We start from the raw sequence: 16636 nt of genomic DNA, 5'->3' as shown, positions 1-16636 counted from the left end.
CAACGAGACGTTGATGTGCTTGACATCAAATATTCATTTCAGTATTTAACATGCTCTAACTTTGCAGTGTCATCATTGACGATCCAACGGATGTTGTACTAGGGGATGCACTTCAGAATTTCCAGAGAACAGCGCTGATGTTTTTTTATTTCATCACCTGTTATTCTTGGACGTACGCAGGTGAAAGCAGATAGCTCGCTCTGACTCAACCCTCGAGTTTTATCTGTATGCATTTACTCGTGTGCCTCTGACGTTAACTGTGGGTGTGTAAAACACACGTTATCAAATTGTAAATGTTTGTAAGAAAACATTCCTGTTTATACTGCGGGAAAAAAAACATGGTGCTTCCTGATCTTTTCCCAGTGAGGACGGTAGTGCACAACAGAGAAGTCAAATGGAACTCATAATGAAAGACCTTTGTTGTCTTATTTAGCTTCGTTTAGTCATGTAAACCTAGCCCGTGGAAACGGTTCAAATGTTGTCCTCAATTAGCCTCACGAGTGTTTTATTTTCCACGACATTCATGTTTTTATTCCGCCAACGACAGTCATTTTTCAGCTGAACATTGTGTTGCTGGTAGCAACCGTTACTTGCACAGTTCCACGTGTAGATACGTATATAGATACTCCCCAAATTCCCTGCATCATCTGTACAATTTGTGACTGTTGATGTGTGTGAGCTGCTAACCAAAGCTATAGGCCCACACTAGCCATGAGGCTAATGTGTTAGCTAATGCAGAATTGTGTCCCTATGTTGTCTGTGTCGTGGTGCCCAAACTTTAGCTCGGGGGGCTTTTAACTGTTGTCCACTGTGCTTTAGCGGATCCCATGCATTATAGTTTAACTCTCTTTGTTTACAAAATGTGAAAATGAGCAAATTATATATAAACTAGAATGACCACCAACCAGTCATGTTGCAGTCCACATCCATGTCTGTCCCAAATGTCGTCACCCCTAATCATTCTATCCTCTCAGACGGGAAATTGTCATCATTTGCAAATTAATTCTTGAGTTATGGCCAAGAAATGTGTTTGGTGAGGTCACTGTGACTTTTGACCACCAAAATCGTATCAGTTCATCCTTGAGTCCAGGTGAGAGTTTGTGCTAAATTTGAAGACAATTCGCTCGAGGTGTTCCTGAGACGTCGCGTTCACGACAATAGGACGGGCGAGAGGTCACCTTTTGACCTTTGACCAAGTATCATTCCTGTGGAATGTTAGTTAGTAGTTAATAAAGTGTTGTTAAAGCTTACATGTTGACGTTGTTATGGAGCATATTGGCTGCCCCTATTTTGGGAATGGAAATAAAACACTTGTAGGCTCAGTTTTACAACTTTTCGCTAAAGGTTGGAGCAACTTCCCAAACCATCCAGGATACCACAGTCACCCGCCTATCTGCTGTCGTGACCTGACAACTTTTACTTCACGTCTCCCTCTTGAATTACAAGAGGGAGACGTGTAAAAAGCTTTTTTTCAACTGTGCTTTTTAACATCTTTTCACAGTGTATCTTGTTTTGTAGTACTCGTATCAATTTACATTACACACAAGGTCCAAATACGTTGTCTCAAATGGTTTGCTAACACTATTTTGTAAATCAGATGTTATTATTTTCTTAGTCAGGTGTACCAGATCTACTTGTGTACATTTCTATGTGGATTGTGATTTTCACATCATCCAACGAGACGTTGATGTGCTTGACATCAAATATTCATTTCAGTATTTAACATGCTCTAACTTTGCAGTGTCATCATTGACGATCCAACGGATGTTGTACTAGGGGATGCACTTCAGAATTTCCAGAGAACAGCGCTGATGTGTTTTTATTTCATCACCTGTTATTCTTGGACGTACGCAGGTGAAAGCAGATAGCTCGCTCTGACTCAACCCTCGAGTTTTATCTGTATGCATTTACTCGTGTGCCTCTGACGTTAACTGTGGGTGTGTAAAACACACGTTATCAAATTGTAAATGTTTGTAAGAAAACATTCCTGTTTATACTGCGGGAAAAAAAACATGGTGCTTCCTGATCTTTTCCCAGTGAGGACGGTAGTGCACAACAGAGAAGTCAAATGGAACTCATAATGAAAGACCTTTGTTGTCTTATTTAGCTTCGTTTAGTCATGTAAACCTAGCCCGTGGAAACGGTTCAAATGTTGTCCTCAATTAGCCTCACGAGTGTTTTATTTTCCACGACATTCATGTTTTTATTCCGCCAACGACAGTCATTTTTCAGCTGAACATTGTGTTGCTGGTAGCAACCGTTACTTGCACAGTTCCACGTGTAGATACGTATATAGATACTCCCCAAATTCCCTGCATCATCTGTACAATTTGTGACTGTTGATGTGTGTGAGCTGCTAACCAAAGCTATAGGCCCACACTAGCCATGAGGCTAATGTGTTAGCTAATGCAGAATTTGACGTGCTAAAGCAATAGTTTGACATTTTTGCCAAAGATGCTTTTTTGCTTTCCTGCCGAGAGTTCGAGTAATATGAGAAGATCCATAGCACTGTCATATTTACTGGGATACTGGGATTTCACAGTGTGATATGTGTTATGTGTGTGATATAGCCATTAGGCCTTTATGTGTATCCTCCTTCTGTCCTGACAGATATAGAAATCTCTGAGAAACTCAACCAGGACAGATTCTTGTACATTCACTATACCTTGTTTATGAATATGGAGCGTCTAAGTCCGAGGAATTGTGAAAACATTCACCCACACATTAAGACAGCAAACAAAAGTGTTTAAAACTGTGGTTTGTCAAGTTTCTGGAATGCCTTTAATTACCAATCATTGCAGTGGGCAGTAAAACAAATAAAAAGGGATAATTGAAGTACTTTTTACATCATTCAAGGGAGGAGGCTTAAAGTATACGGTCAGTTGTGTTTAATGAATTTGATAGAGAATAACTCAAAGAGATAAGACTCCTGGCTGTGTTGAAGGAGCACAATGTAATGCAGAGCTTTCAGCCATCTGTAATAGATATGTAATACATTTGTGTGCATGCGTGTGTGTATTGTGTATTTGTGTACAGTTGTGTGATTTTCCTCATCAAGAAGTGGGGCTTTAACCTAACACAGATGGAAACAAAGGGGACAGGCGCCAAACCAACAACCACCGCCCATGACATCCTCAAGTATGTTCTCAGCTATTTAATGCCGAGTTAACAGACAGTAAAAAAAAAAAAAAAAATCAGATGGAGCTATTCTTGGGAGACTAATTGTGACTGATTTCCTGAGGAAGGGGACGGGTTGGATAAAGAGGCTTGTGGTTGTAACACAAATGACTCCTGGTGCCAGGTGGTTAACCTGCACAGACACAGATACAGTGTCACCCACAGCCCATCACAGACTGCAGATCAGTTTTTATGTCACTGCAGTGCACTCATCAGTCAGTTTAAAAGCTTTGGTGGCTGTAGAGTAGTTTGAAAAAACGACAATGCAATACATAATCAAATAGGCTGGATAATCATAATGTAGTATTCTGGTTTTATGAGATTACGTTCCTTATCCATAATATGCATAATATACTTATTTTTTGTATAGATTTACATTTTTATCTGTGTGGGATCAATGACATTTATCTTATCATAACAATACAAACAAATATGCTTCTCACAAATGTTCCATATAATATAAGAAAAACCTGATAGCAAATTGACTAGTTTATTTATATTTAAATCAATTAATTTAAATATAAAACTATATTTATATATTTTTCACATGTGTTGGTTGGTGGGCTGTTTGTCCTCTTGAGGAACAAAATATCTCTAAAAGACATAATATAAATAACACAAAATAGATTATATAAATACTGGCTGAAATATGAATTCCACAGGTCTATTTCCTAATATTTATCTTGCCCTTTTAAAGACTTCCTGATAAAATACCTCAGAGTAGATCTGGTCCAATTAAGTGTGTGATCCCCCCCCCCCCCCCCCCCCTCCCCCGATGTGCACCTCCTGGGGGGAACTTTTGGGACGGTCCGCCCAGCTGGCTGCATCATCGTCATCCGTCCGGCCAGCCGCGCTTCCCCGCTGAACCCTCCCCCTTTCACGCACCGGCAGAACCGGAGCGGTCCGATAAAAACTGAGAAGACAGGGGGCCACCGGTTCAGTCCAAGCCACGAGTCCTGCTGTAAAGACACCGAGGAGAGGTCAGCGATCCGGGACACTTCATTTGGTAAGAGCTTTTTTTTCGTATTCATCTTTTGCGGATCCACACGGAGCTCGTGCATCGGGCTGTTTTTCAGCTGAAATCTCTTATTGTGTTTCATCCTGAATCGCACCATCGCAGCTTCTTAATGTAGTTGTGGAGTTGATGGGATAGACTGAGATGATGATACCTCAAACATTCTTGCATGGTTGTTATTTGATTTGTCACGAGGAAATAGATTAAATGCAATTAAGATATTTTAACCAGTAGGCTCTTTTTTTTGGCGATAAGACCAATTATTATGGCTGGATAATATAATAATGTATAAAGCATTATAGTTGAAACTCAGACAGTTCTCCGACTTTATCTAATGCTAAATAGTGGAAATCAGATAATACAAATACAGTGGGGAATATTAAACATCAGTGCTTCCACGCTGCGTCGAGTAACCTGCAAGTCAGTGTAATTAACTATGGATTCATCATGACACAGTTTATATGGATGATATTTATTGTGATTATTGTGACATTCATGTGGTCCTCCGCCTGTGTGGGGAGGTGAAACTGTGACATCAGTAGCTCTCTCTCTCTCTCTCTCTCTCTCTCTCTCTCTCTCCCCATCCACAACCACAACCACCTGTTCCACCCGCAGCGGGAATTACCTCACCGCGTCACACACTGGCTCTTCACTCCTCGGAAAGCAAAACGTTTGCTTTGCAACACAAAATGTTACAAATGTTACAGGAACGCGGTGATTTTGTGCCCCGCTGTTGAACTCAGTGTGTGTGTGTGTGTGTGTGTGTGTGTGTGTTATAATATAAAGGAACATATTGTGATTCTGTGATTCATCTCAGTAAATGTATGTGTGTGTGTGTGTGTGTGTGTGTGTGTGTGTATCTGTGTACTACTCCAAAGCCAAAACCTGCACAGGATCACTAGCGTGCAGGCTCTTATCAGGCTAATGAGAGCCTCCCCCCCAGGAATCCGTCAGCGCTGATACTCTCCATCGCACTGATACTCTCGTGCTGGTCGTTATGTTGAGAGAAAGTAGAGTTTGTATATTCATTATCTGCTTTTCTCGGCAGTGTGGTCGGCTGTGTTTGTGTGACTCACAGGATCAGACGCTGTAACGTTAAGCGCGGGACGGAAGGAGGATAATATCAGACTGTGGGAACACTGAGCTGCAACTAAGCCAAGTTTTACTCGAACCAAAAAGAAAAAGACCCTCTTTCACTTCTCCATTATTCCTTCTGAACTGCATCTTTCATCTAATGGCCTCAATACCGGTTCTAAATCCCATCAATGCCTCCTTCTGTGTCTCCTCCGCCATGTGTCTCTGTGCAGTCCTGGAGCTGGGGTGACTCAGGGCTACTCACCGTCTTTCTGCTGACTTCTGGGATTAGACTTCATCTCCTCTTTTTAGTCCTTCTCTCTCTCTCTCAATCCTTTCATCTCCTTCCATGTTATTGTCATGCAGGCCTAAATTCTACAGTCATCACCTGCTCTCTCTACCTCTACTTTGTGAGTCTGTGTTTTCTGTCCGATAAGGAGTTCAAGGCTTCGTGTTGTGCACAGAGGGAAGCTTTAGTTAAGGACAACAATGCAGCCCTCTGTTCGTGGGGAATTTTTTTCCTGAGACGGATCGCAGCTGGTTGACCGAAGTTTGGCTGAAAACCCCCCTAAAAGAATGCATAATTCCTGCTAAGCAGTTTACAGACAAGACATCACATGCCATAATGCCTTACCGGCAAACATGCAGACCTCTTATTAACTGAAGGAACCACACCTAAACTGATGCTATTGTGCCGGTTGAATGCAAGTTCGGGGGATCCTGCAGCAGGTCGAGCGAGTTTAAAGGCGTGTTGCGAAGTTCAGATTTGCAGCTGCCGCCAACCAAAGAGAATGGCTTTAACAATCTCAATTTTCATGAATGTCGAGCTTTCAAAGAAGTATTGTGAGGAAACGAACTTCAGCGCTCAAAGGAAATAACACTGCAAGAGCTACAATGCTCACTGTGAAGGTGTTTCCTCTGCCAGTCCGTCCCCCTGGGTGCCAGCACTCTAAGAACTGACATCTTGCAGAGAGACAGGAAAAGAAAAAAAAACCTCAGCAATGCTTTAAAGTGTGCAGTGAACCATGACTTGAACTTCACAGGCAGACGCAACTATGCGTGGCAGCGCGCCGTCGAACCGTTCTCACCGGCGTCGACTTTTTTTTTTCCGGGCCTCGTTACTGGAAGACTAGAATGTCTCACCTCCGACCTTCACGGTCTCAGCGCGCCATCATCGTCATTACACATCCTCACCAATGGTGCCGGCAAAATTCACCGTTAAGATTGTCGGTCAGCGCTTAAAGACCGGTTTCTTTGAATATACTAATAGGAAATGAATGGTGTCGGCGTAAAACATTAACTTTCAGCCTTTTGGACATGAACAAATCCTGTGAGCTGCACGTGTTTCACTCTGCTGAAGTGGTGCGTCTTAAAAACTGCAGCGGTAAAGCTGCTGCTGACTCCAAAAGATGTTTTCATTTCTTCCATTTAAATTTGACCTACTGGGGACCCACGCTCTCCTCGGGCTGCATACATGTTTCAACTATTAACTGACAAACGCTCTAACCCCATCAGTGCCAGCGGGACAGGCCTCATTTTTTTGGCTCTTGTCATAAAGCATAGTGACATAGTTTGACTTGAGTAAAACCTGAATTATTTTGAGTTAAATGGTTGTTGCTGCACTGGACCAACACCTACAGATCAACAACTCTAATGAGTCATCATATTTGACATTTTCAATTCTAATAAACAACTTCAACATCAATTATTTCCTCATTTTCAAATAGCTCCACTTCCCTGAAAAAGACCATAATACGTCAAATGGTGAAGCTAGTAGGAGATTGTATAGAAAGTCAGATAACTGCAACTAACACACACAAAAAATATGTTTTGCCCAGCGATTCCAAGAGCTGATCACCTCTAAGAAGTTAGTTCCACTTTAAACTATACACATTAACAGAGAGGCCACAGTTTAATTAGACGTTGTCATGTTTATATTGTGTTTTCATGTGTGTTCACATGCATTAAACGTTGTAAGACTGACCACAAAACACAAAAGCTAAAACTCGGACTAATTGCATCATTGTGGGATTGTAAGAGGAGCTATATTGATGGCGCCCAAACAGGGCCTCTGCTCCTCAGATACCGCAGACTTGAAAAGAAGGGTGGGGTATATCTCCATATCTGATGGGTGCATGTTGGTGTGTGCTTTTTCTGCATGTGTTGATATGTTCGCACGTTTCCGAACTACACGGGGCCCCGCGCCCGCAGGGTTTTAGCAGGAAACATGTGTTTTTAGCTGACAGGGCCGGAGAGGGGGGGGGGGGGGGGGGGATTGAACAGGCTGAGCAGCTGCACAAAGGAAACAAAACTGGTGCGTTGTTGTCGCCCTGCCAGTGAGGCTCGGTCAGGGGGGGGGGGGCGTTTAAAAGCGCAGGACAACTGGGTTTTTTATTTGTGTGAGGTGAGGACTGCTTTCAAGGGACCCATCCTCTTAATGGTGAGTGTGCGAAAGCGTGTGCGTGTGTTTTACAAGTCAAATCCTGAGAGGGAGCTTTTTGTTCCATTGAACAATGAGAAGTCAATCTTTGTGTGTATGAGGTTAACGATTAGCTCCACGTTCCTGAACACTTTGTGGATGTGTGTGTGTGTTTGTGTGTGTGTGGTTGCCAGCGTGGCTGTTTTACTGATATATCAAAACACAGCCCTGTTTTCTATTAGGAGACTCAACCACAGGAGGTGAGTCAGTGGAGAACCAGCCGACACATGGTATGCACATGGTTGCTGCAGAACCATGTGCTGTAGAACAAGACTCTGATGGTTAACTTTTAATTTTAATATTGAGGTCATCTCTGCTTTCAGCCCTCATTGTGTGCAACTTTCTTCTCATTTTCTCCTCTACTCCCATGTCCTTCTTTGGTGACTCACGTTTACTCACACTTGACTTGGGAGCGACAGGCGCTTATCTCCGTACCTCTTTTCTGCACAACTTGACTCCTTTAAAAGCAAAGAAGAGGAACAGCTTTGTGATCAGACTTCCTTATCCAGGAGTAGAAAAGGGAAATATGAGTTTCGTTACTTTTTCTCGCTCGGAGCTTTCCCTTCTGTTTTCCTCCTCTTTAAAGTCCTGAGTCACTCAATCGTCCCCCAGCTGCCGCTTTGCTCTGTTAGAGAAGGAATGCTGTCAGGGTGCAGAAACTCTCTGCTGTGTAAGCCTGCTGTGTTCCAGATGATGTTGTTTGAAGTCTCATGTTTAGCTTAAAGTGAAGATGACCTGCTTTCTGATGATTCCCAGTGGGGAATTTATAGATTTATTATCATATTGAAAGGGACATTAATTGTCAAAATAGTGTTCCTATCAGACTGGACGGGTTGTGAAAACTTCCTGTCTTAGTCAATAAGTCAACACTACTTCAAGAACCTAGAAATGACCTTTCCCACCACTTTCCTCTCCAGTGGTCTCCTCGGGCGTAGGGGTGGAGGAAGGAAGGTGACCAGTCTCGATGGTTTTCCTGCAATTGTTGGCTCAGCATTAAAACAAAGGAGAAATGACAAAGGAGTCAGATGCACACATATACAACAATAAAATCCAGACTCAGTCACACAGCGCGCACATCTTCTCTAGGTATCAGTGCTTACATATTGCCCACCTTAACCGCATTAGCTTGTAAAATCTTCCGTCAGTTGTTTCTAATATGTATTTATATTCTACCTCCAGCAAACTGAAGACCACTTGAGAAGCCATGACCAGAACACTGCTATTGCTCCTGTCTGCTCTTTGCTGCTGCCTAGCGGACAATGTAAGTCCTACATCCTCGTCATTTCAGCCCATTAACTACCAACCCTACATACTTGGGAAGGCTTTATCTTAATACATTTGAATGTGTGTGGTTTATAATCCACGTGAGCAAACATTTAGTCTGATTTGATATTTTTGTTTTTGCATTTGTGTTTTTGTTGCATGGCGTGGTTTGAAAATGCAGCCTAGGCGCTGTCCCCAAAGTTAAGAGACTTAAGGCTGCGCTGTTGAACAACATTGTAAATGCAAAAACAACTTTAAGAAATGTTCAACCAAATATATATATGTTTTTTTAATATTAACTTGATTTTGAAACAGTATAGCTCACAAACTCACTGTTGTCCTGCAGCCAACTCTCACATCTTGGCTATTGGAGCACTACTGTATGTACTGTACTCTATGTGTTAACAAGTAATGTCTGAATAAAAGTTCAGAGCTGCTCGTGAAGCAAGATTCACGTTTCTGCAAGTTAATTTTGTTGTTTCCATTTGCTGCCTGGGTTGGAAAACCAATGCCATGCAACCAGTTCCCATTTTACTGCTGCCCTGTTTAACAGCATCTCTTCTCCGTTGCAGGTGGAGCTGCTCCGCACTAAGAGAGGGACTCGTTTTTACAGAGGTGAGCCCGACAGGAAGCCAGCGAGACGGACGCTTTTGATTATTCATATCAAGAAGCCTTCACCCTCCTTTGACACCTCCCGTGAGCCCCATCACACTCCTGTTTGTCTTTCCTATTAACACCACCACCACCACCACCCTCAGATTATATAATTCACGTGTTTGTGTTCCTCACCATTAATGCACCTTTTGTGTTTGTAACCGCTTTTACATGTGACAATGATTTCCGTTTGCTGTGTCTTCCTGTTTGGTCGGCCGTATACTCACTGTTTGTGTCTTCTCAGTACATTGTGTGGACGGTGGGAGTGGGACGTCAGCGGTGCGTAGTTTTGGGGACACTTGGCTGCGATGGAGGGGACAGCGTGTGGAGTATTGCCGTTGTGCGTTGAGAGGACGAGAGCGTTGTCATATTGTGCCCATCATCAGTGAGTGTGAATTTGTCTCTTTCTAATCAGACTTTTTTTGTTTGTTAATTTGTCTGTCTGTCTGTTTGCCCGCCCTTACTGACCTCTCTGTCTTTCATCATAACTTCATGTTACCTCTAACTTGCTGCTACAACCTCAGATGATTATTTTTTCTCGGTTGGCCCGGCTCGTGTGTCACAAGTCCCCTAGTCATTCCAGTGCGTCCAAATGAAGAGCCGTTGGGTTTCCTGTGTTTTTCGAGTGGGTGTAGTTTAGTCTGAGATTGTTTGAAATACTCTTGCCAGACGAGCCCTGGTGTGCACTTTCACCCCCATTGACGAATTCTGTGAAGCGCGATCGCTCTGCCCTCAGACTAATTACAGCCACATTTTTTTTAGCTGGCCAAGCTGCACCATCTGTGAGCTCATACCACTGGGAGCGAGTGGGGTGCTGTTATTCTGAACGCCAGACTTTAGGAAATGTTGAAATAATAAATGAAATGGGGATGGCATGAAACCAGTTCTGCTCTAGAAAGAACCCCATTGGCGTGACACAGTGTTTTTAAAAGCGAAGCATTGGAGATGGTTGAGAGTCGGGGTGAACCACGCACACAAACCTTTCTGCATAAGTGTGACACTCGAGGCCGAACCCCATAAATGTAATTCTCTGTATCAATCATATATGTGATTATATAATTAGTGCTGTGTTCTGAAGAACTGGATGACGTTTGACTGACTAACCCGGCTCTCTGTCTGCCCCTCCCAGACTGCTACGTGTCTCAGTGCTACAACGGAGGAACCTGTAAGGAGGCCGTGTACACTTCGGACTACATTTGCCAGTGTCCCCCAGGCTTCAGTGGGAGTCAGTGTGAGATCAGTAAGTGCTCAACAAACTCTTCAATCTACGGCGCAATTAACCTGCTTCTTTCATGGTTAATCGATCCAACATGTTTTGCTTAATGTAAGTGGAAGTCCAGTCCAGTCCAAATCCCCAAACATTTCATTTACAAATGCTAGTTTGGGGTTCAAAATGTACACCCCAGATCTTTCTATATGTCTAGTATTCAATTTTTCCCTGGACGCCTCCCACTGGAGGTTTTCCAGGCACGTCCAACTGGGAAGAGACCCCGGGGAAGACCCAGAACACGCTGGAGGGATTACATCTCCCAGCTGGCCTGGGAATGCCTCGGGATCCCCCAGAATGAGCTGGAACATGTTGCCGGTGAGAGGGAAGTCTGGGTCAGCCTGCTTGGCCTGTTGCCACCGCGACCCGACCCCGGATAAGCGGAGGAAAATGGATGGATGGATGGATAGTATTCAATTTGTTCGTCTTACTTCAAAGCCCCAACAAACCCAGTCATGTCCATGTCCGGTGACACAACACTGATCAAAATGTTCTACGTACTCGTAAATGACTCTAGATAAGGTCGCAGTCTGACCGTGTGACTCACACAGTAGGTGTCATGGGCCTGTGGTTTGGAGCGAAGAATCATAAACCATGGAAAGACATTCTGGGATATGAATGTTTTTGTTTCTGCGGGTGACCCCACCCTCTCAGTGGGATCATTATGCAAACCCCACTGGTCACAGCCAAGAGATTTCAGCCCAAGAGTAACGAGTTACGATTGGCCAGACTCAATAACTCTGATGGCATTGACGATCATCATAGTTTATGTTTGGTCATTGTTTCAAACCACTAATTGGGAAGAAAATACTATATAAACTGCATTGGGACACAAGTTGTGAGTTCAATGTCCAATATAAGAAATCACAATTTGTCCAAATTTTTTCCAGATCCAATAAACATGCTTTATTGGGTCACAATAAATGAATTGATCTCAGTCTCACATATAAATGAGTGACATTATATCGGCAATATATGAGTGCAAGACGGAGTGTGACGAGGACCTACCAATGAGTACTGTTATGTCAACTCCATTCAGCCTCGAGACATTGTCTTTTAGCTAGCTAGTAGCAGCACCGTTGCCGAGACTGTGGTGTATAAGAAGACGGTTTGGTAACGAGTTTTACCTCGCACCGTTTCATCATTCCGATGCTTTGAACCGATTCCTGTAAACAGACGAGAGCGCGGTTGAGATCGCGGCCGTCGGCATCGTTACGATTCGTTTGCTCTCAAATGAAAAACACGTTTCACGTAAACTGCTTCACTTCCTCTGATGTAAGGACAAACATCTCACAGATCTGTTTGTTCTAGTTTAACTCTGTCCTTTTCCCCAACAGACTCCAATGAGAAATGCGTTGTGGGGCAGGGTGACGGGTACCGCGGCACATGGAGCAGCAGCCATTCGGGAGCGGAGTGCATCAACTGGAACTCTACGTCTCTGAGGGGAAGGAGGTTCACCGCCAGGAAAGTGGACGCCAGCAGTCTTGGACTGGGCAATCACAACTTCTGCAGGTATGTTGTGACCACTTTGATCTGTTTAGTGCCGGAGTAAACTGCAAGTATTTATTGTGACCATGCGAATAAATCAAGGTGGGAAATTTGATCATCCAAAACATACTGGTCAAATATTATTAACCCTGGAGGAATGATGCATTTGTATCCATCAAGTTAAAGTCATGTATTGATCAGTTTGTGGCATTATAGCCGTCTTTGAATGGCACAAACTAATATACCGTCTTTGTAATGGAACCGTTTACTAGAAGAATGACTCACAGATGAGGCAGATAGAAACAAAGCTTACTGGGCCATAGAGGCAGAGGACAGCGACAGGTAGGAAACTGAAACAGGTAGTCAGAGTGGATAGACGATCTGAGTTTAGGACATGCCGTTTCACTTCATTTACGTGAACCATGAACATGCTTGCTCATTGTCCATGTCTTTCTTCCCCCTCTTGCCCCCAGGAACCCCGACAAAGACAGCACTCCTTGGTGTTACATCTATAAAGGCACTCAGATCGTCTGGGAGTTCTGCTCCATGCCCAAATGTCCAGAAGGTACATATTTACAAAAAAGCTAAGCTGAAATAGTACTAATCAAACCATTGAATTGCTTAAACACTTAGTTTCTCTGCTTGTTTTGGGGTTAGATGAGTACCAAGAATGTGTGCAGGGCTCCGGTGAGTCATACCGAGGCACGACATCTGTCACGAAGAGCAGCTCTCGCTGCCTCCCGTGGGACTCTCCCGCTGTCAAGCGCAAGCTCAACACCGCTTGGCGATCTGGCGCGTTGGAGCAGGGGCTGGGCAGCCACAGCTTCTGCAGGTAGACCCGCCCGCACCATTGTTCATGGTTATAGGTTCCCCTTGCATGTGGAGAGATCGGAATAACTCAGGTTGACATTGCTTTTCGTCTTCCTTTATCGAATAGGAATCCAGATGGTGACGCAGGTCCGTGGTGTCACACCTACAAGAGTATGAAGCTGACCTGGGAGCTGTGTGACATACCTACATGCTGTGAGCTCCTTTATTCATTTTGCAGCAATGTTAAAACATGGAAGTGAGATTATCAAGGCTGAAGCGAGAATTTAGTTGAGCAACTAAAATCCTCTGTGCATCAATGTGCTGTCAGACTTACTTGCGAATAATCGTCTCTTTTAGCAAGACGTCCATCCATCATCAGCACTCTCGGCCCACGTGCCCCCACCACTAACAACAATAACGGAGGTAGGAAATCTTCGCATCCAATGAAAATCATTCCATTCCTTCTGATGTGTTCAGTGTGCGATAATCTTACGGTTATTTAACCATCATCCTGGAAACCTTTCCGGTCCGTAGCAACATGTGGCCAGCGCTTAGACAACACGCTGAATCGCCCGGCGTTCCGCATGTTTGGGGGCAGACAAAGCGACATCACGGACCAGCCGTGGCAGGCGGCCATTAACGTTTACCAGGCCCGTCACAGAAAACACTTTCACCGATGCGGAGGAGTCCTCATTGACTCCTGTTGGGTCCTGTCTGCTGCACACTGCTTCGAGGACAAGTAGGAATGACGCACACACACACACACACACACACACACACAAATACATGATTCAACATGTTTGCCATGCAACATACAAACGTATTCATTGTCTCTTTTTTTTTTTTTTCAGCGATAAAGCAGAAAAATTAGAAGTGATTTTGGGAAGAACATTCCGGAAGCAGAATTCCAGCAGCGAGCAGATTTTCAAGGTCGAGAAGTACTGGAATCACGAGAAATTCAACAACGAAACATTTGACAATGACATTGGTGAGTAAACATTTTAAGAGACAATGATTTCATTGTTATTTTGTGCACATAATGATCACTGTTGATACTGAAAACAGCATTTTGAAACAGAGTTTTGTCACGCTATGATGACGATAATTGACCGAGACACTTTAGTTACCATGTCCTCCCCCAGCAGTGATGATATGGAACCTTAGGTGGGCAGCGAATGCTTGTTAAAACACTAAAATCATCCCTCAGTCGCCGTCCCTCATTTTCCCAGTACATTACCCTGACTTTTCCTCTGGTCACTTTCCACATGCAGCTCTCTTGAAGCTAAAGACGGATATTGGCATCTGTGCTGTAAACTCTCCAGAGGTTCTTCCTGCGTGTCTGCCTGAACGTGGGCTGGTTCTGCCCGACTGGACCGAGTGTGAGATCTCAGGCTACGGAAAAGACTCAGAATGTAAGCAAACATCTGGCACTCTTTAATTCCGCATGGGTACTATTGTGGCGTCTCTCTCTTGACTATACAGCAGAGGGCGGTGTAAGCTTTTCCACCAAACCTTTAACTGATTTAGTTTTTTGGGGATAGGAGACTCTAATTTCAACACTCTCTCCACAGTTGCTGCAGAGTTCTCCGAGCGCGTTAAGAGAGGTTACGTCCGCCTGTGGCCCAAAGAGCGCTGCGTCCCAGATGTGCTGTCCCAACGCACAATCACATCCAACATGCTGTGCGCAGGTGACACCCGAGGCCTGGACGACGCCTGCAAGGTGAGAACGCCTCGTTTTTGCGCTTCACCTCCTCATTAAATCGATGCTGATTTACTCAATCTAACTTTCCTTTCTCTCTCTCTCTCTTGCTCTCTCTCCATTTGGCTTCTTGACGTTCACCCACAGGGAGACTCTGGTGGCCCGCTTGTCTGTCGGAACAATGACAAGATGACTCTGATGGGTGTGATCAGCTGGGGCGATGGGTGCGGGCAGAGGGATAAGCCCGGGGTCTACACCCGTGTCACCCATTACATCGACTGGATCAACAGCAAAATCAAGGCAAACCCCGTCTAAAGTAAGAGAGGCTGCAAAGACAACGTTGCCGGATGACCATACCCATAACCTCAGTGTGTAAAGCAGCAAACGCAGATCTGTTGATCATTGTGAAGATTCACAAGAGAGAACCACGGGACTCTTGATTCTGTTGTTCATCTCTTGATCTCAATTCAAACTGATGGGAGGTTTTAAACCAGCAGAACCACTGCAACAGAGGCGCAAGGATCTCAATCATGAGTTTTCATTCTCAGTGTTCTCAAGTGTTCTGGTTGTTACTGTGTTGAATGTGACAGTACATGTGAACAAAAAAAACCCACAGGGAGTTTGCTCTCGTTCTAGGCCATCTTGATCGCATTATCGCGATAATGCGAGAATTTCGTGCCTTTTCTGAATATTTCATCCACCAAAACTGGAGGTTCGGGCAGTGAACAGGAAATATAGGGAATATCTGTATAATCCTCTGCCCTTTCTGGCTGCCTTTGTGCTGGTTTATACAAATAAGTCACAGTTGGTAGACTTCAGATCAGTAGCGCTTTTAATCCAAAAGCACACTCCAACTCAACACTGGCATTTACTTTGCACATCACAGTATGTCACATAGGATTATTTTTTATTTTTTTTTGTTTTGTGCAAAGATTGTGTCTTCTAGATGTGAGGTTGCGTTGCCTCAATTACAAATGTTCTGCATTTGCTCTCTTTGGGGCTTTAGGGGTTCCAGACCAAAACACAAAACGTATATCTGCTGGTTCAGATTATGCTTGTTTCTGCCGTTTGAACTCCTTTAGCTCCCCGCTGCCTTGTAGAGGGGATTACATTTGGACAGGTGGAAGCTCTGAGACACTCACTCCATTCAATAAACCCGTGCCCCATTCCTTTTTCTTACGATTTGTTTTTAAATGAGATTTCCGGAGCATTTCTCCACCAGACACCTGGGTTGAGCCCAGCATGTATATAACATGTATATTGTCTGAATATTACTTTTTATATTGCAAATGACTTAGGGCTGTTCTTTTATGTTCTATATTACAACTGCTTATTGACTGCACAACGTATCTCCTTAACAAACTCACTTTGTTCTGTGATTGGATTTTAGATGTATTTTTTACTAAGTTAATATTTATGTGTATTTTATTTTGTATTGGAGAAACTACTTTCGTAGTGTGTAGTTTGATAATTTATTGTCTCTGTCATTATAACCACATCTGGCAACATACTCCTTTGTCAATAAATAATATTTGGAATAAATCTTTTCATGCTCTGTGCTTTTTGACCTGTGGAATTTTATCATCTTCGATAAATTACTGATAAATTAGTTACGACATGACAGCTTAAAGGTCACTAAGGTGGAAAGGAAAAGGCCTCATGCTCATTCCTGGATCATAACTGACGAAACTCTGCAACATGTTAGAAATT

General features: G+C 43.6%; 1 protein-coding gene and 1 long non-coding RNA gene across 12 annotated transcripts; one reads left to right on the top strand and one right to left on the bottom strand.

Annotated features, from left to right (window-relative positions):
* Nucleotides 1–3975: 3975 nt before the first annotated feature.
* LOC142957271 (uncharacterized) lies at nt 3976–8965 on the bottom strand. 5 transcript variants are annotated; one of them, XR_012956093.1, is made up of 4 exons: nt 8846–8965; nt 8639–8718; nt 8286–8370; nt 3976–8203 (listed from the first exon to the last, which is right to left on the bottom strand). It is a non-coding gene; the product is annotated as an uncharacterized LOC142957271 (long non-coding RNA). The 5 variants fall into 5 exon arrangements; XR_012956090.1 differs by having other exon boundaries at nt 8648–8718; XR_012956094.1 differs by having other exon boundaries at nt 8857–8952.
* Nucleotides 4042–16468, top strand: plat (plasminogen activator, tissue). 7 transcript variants are annotated; one of them, XM_076098959.1, is made up of 15 exons: nt 4042–4183; nt 8925–9006; nt 9581–9623; nt 9907–10047; nt 10792–10902; nt 12267–12441; nt 12891–12982; nt 13075–13249; nt 13355–13440; nt 13585–13650; nt 13762–13966; nt 14079–14215; nt 14499–14639; nt 14799–14947; nt 15074–16468. In XM_076098959.1, the coding sequence occupies exons 2-15, from the start codon at nt 8950–8952 to the stop codon at nt 15239–15241; spliced, it is 1746 nt and encodes a 581-aa protein (XP_075955074.1). In that variant the 5' UTR covers nt 4042–4183; nt 8925–8949; the 3' UTR covers nt 15242–16468. The 7 variants fall into 7 exon arrangements, with proteins under 7 accessions (XP_075955074.1, XP_075955072.1, XP_075955077.1 ...); XM_076098957.1 differs by having other exon boundaries at nt 9581–9704; XM_076098958.1 differs by lacking the exon at nt 4042–4183 and adding an exon at nt 7550–7706.
* Nucleotides 16469–16636: the final 168 nt, after the last annotated feature.

Source organism: Anarhichas minor, unplaced genomic scaffold (assembly GCF_050575085.1).
Source record: "Anarhichas minor isolate MPS153535 unplaced genomic scaffold, ASM5057508v1 ptg000025l, whole genome shotgun sequence".
In the NCBI taxonomy this organism is placed as follows: domain Eukaryota; kingdom Metazoa; phylum Chordata; class Actinopteri; order Perciformes; family Anarhichadidae; genus Anarhichas; species Anarhichas minor.
The sequence above is the reverse complement of the archived record's forward strand: the minus strand, read 5'-3'. Positions and strand labels throughout refer to the sequence as shown.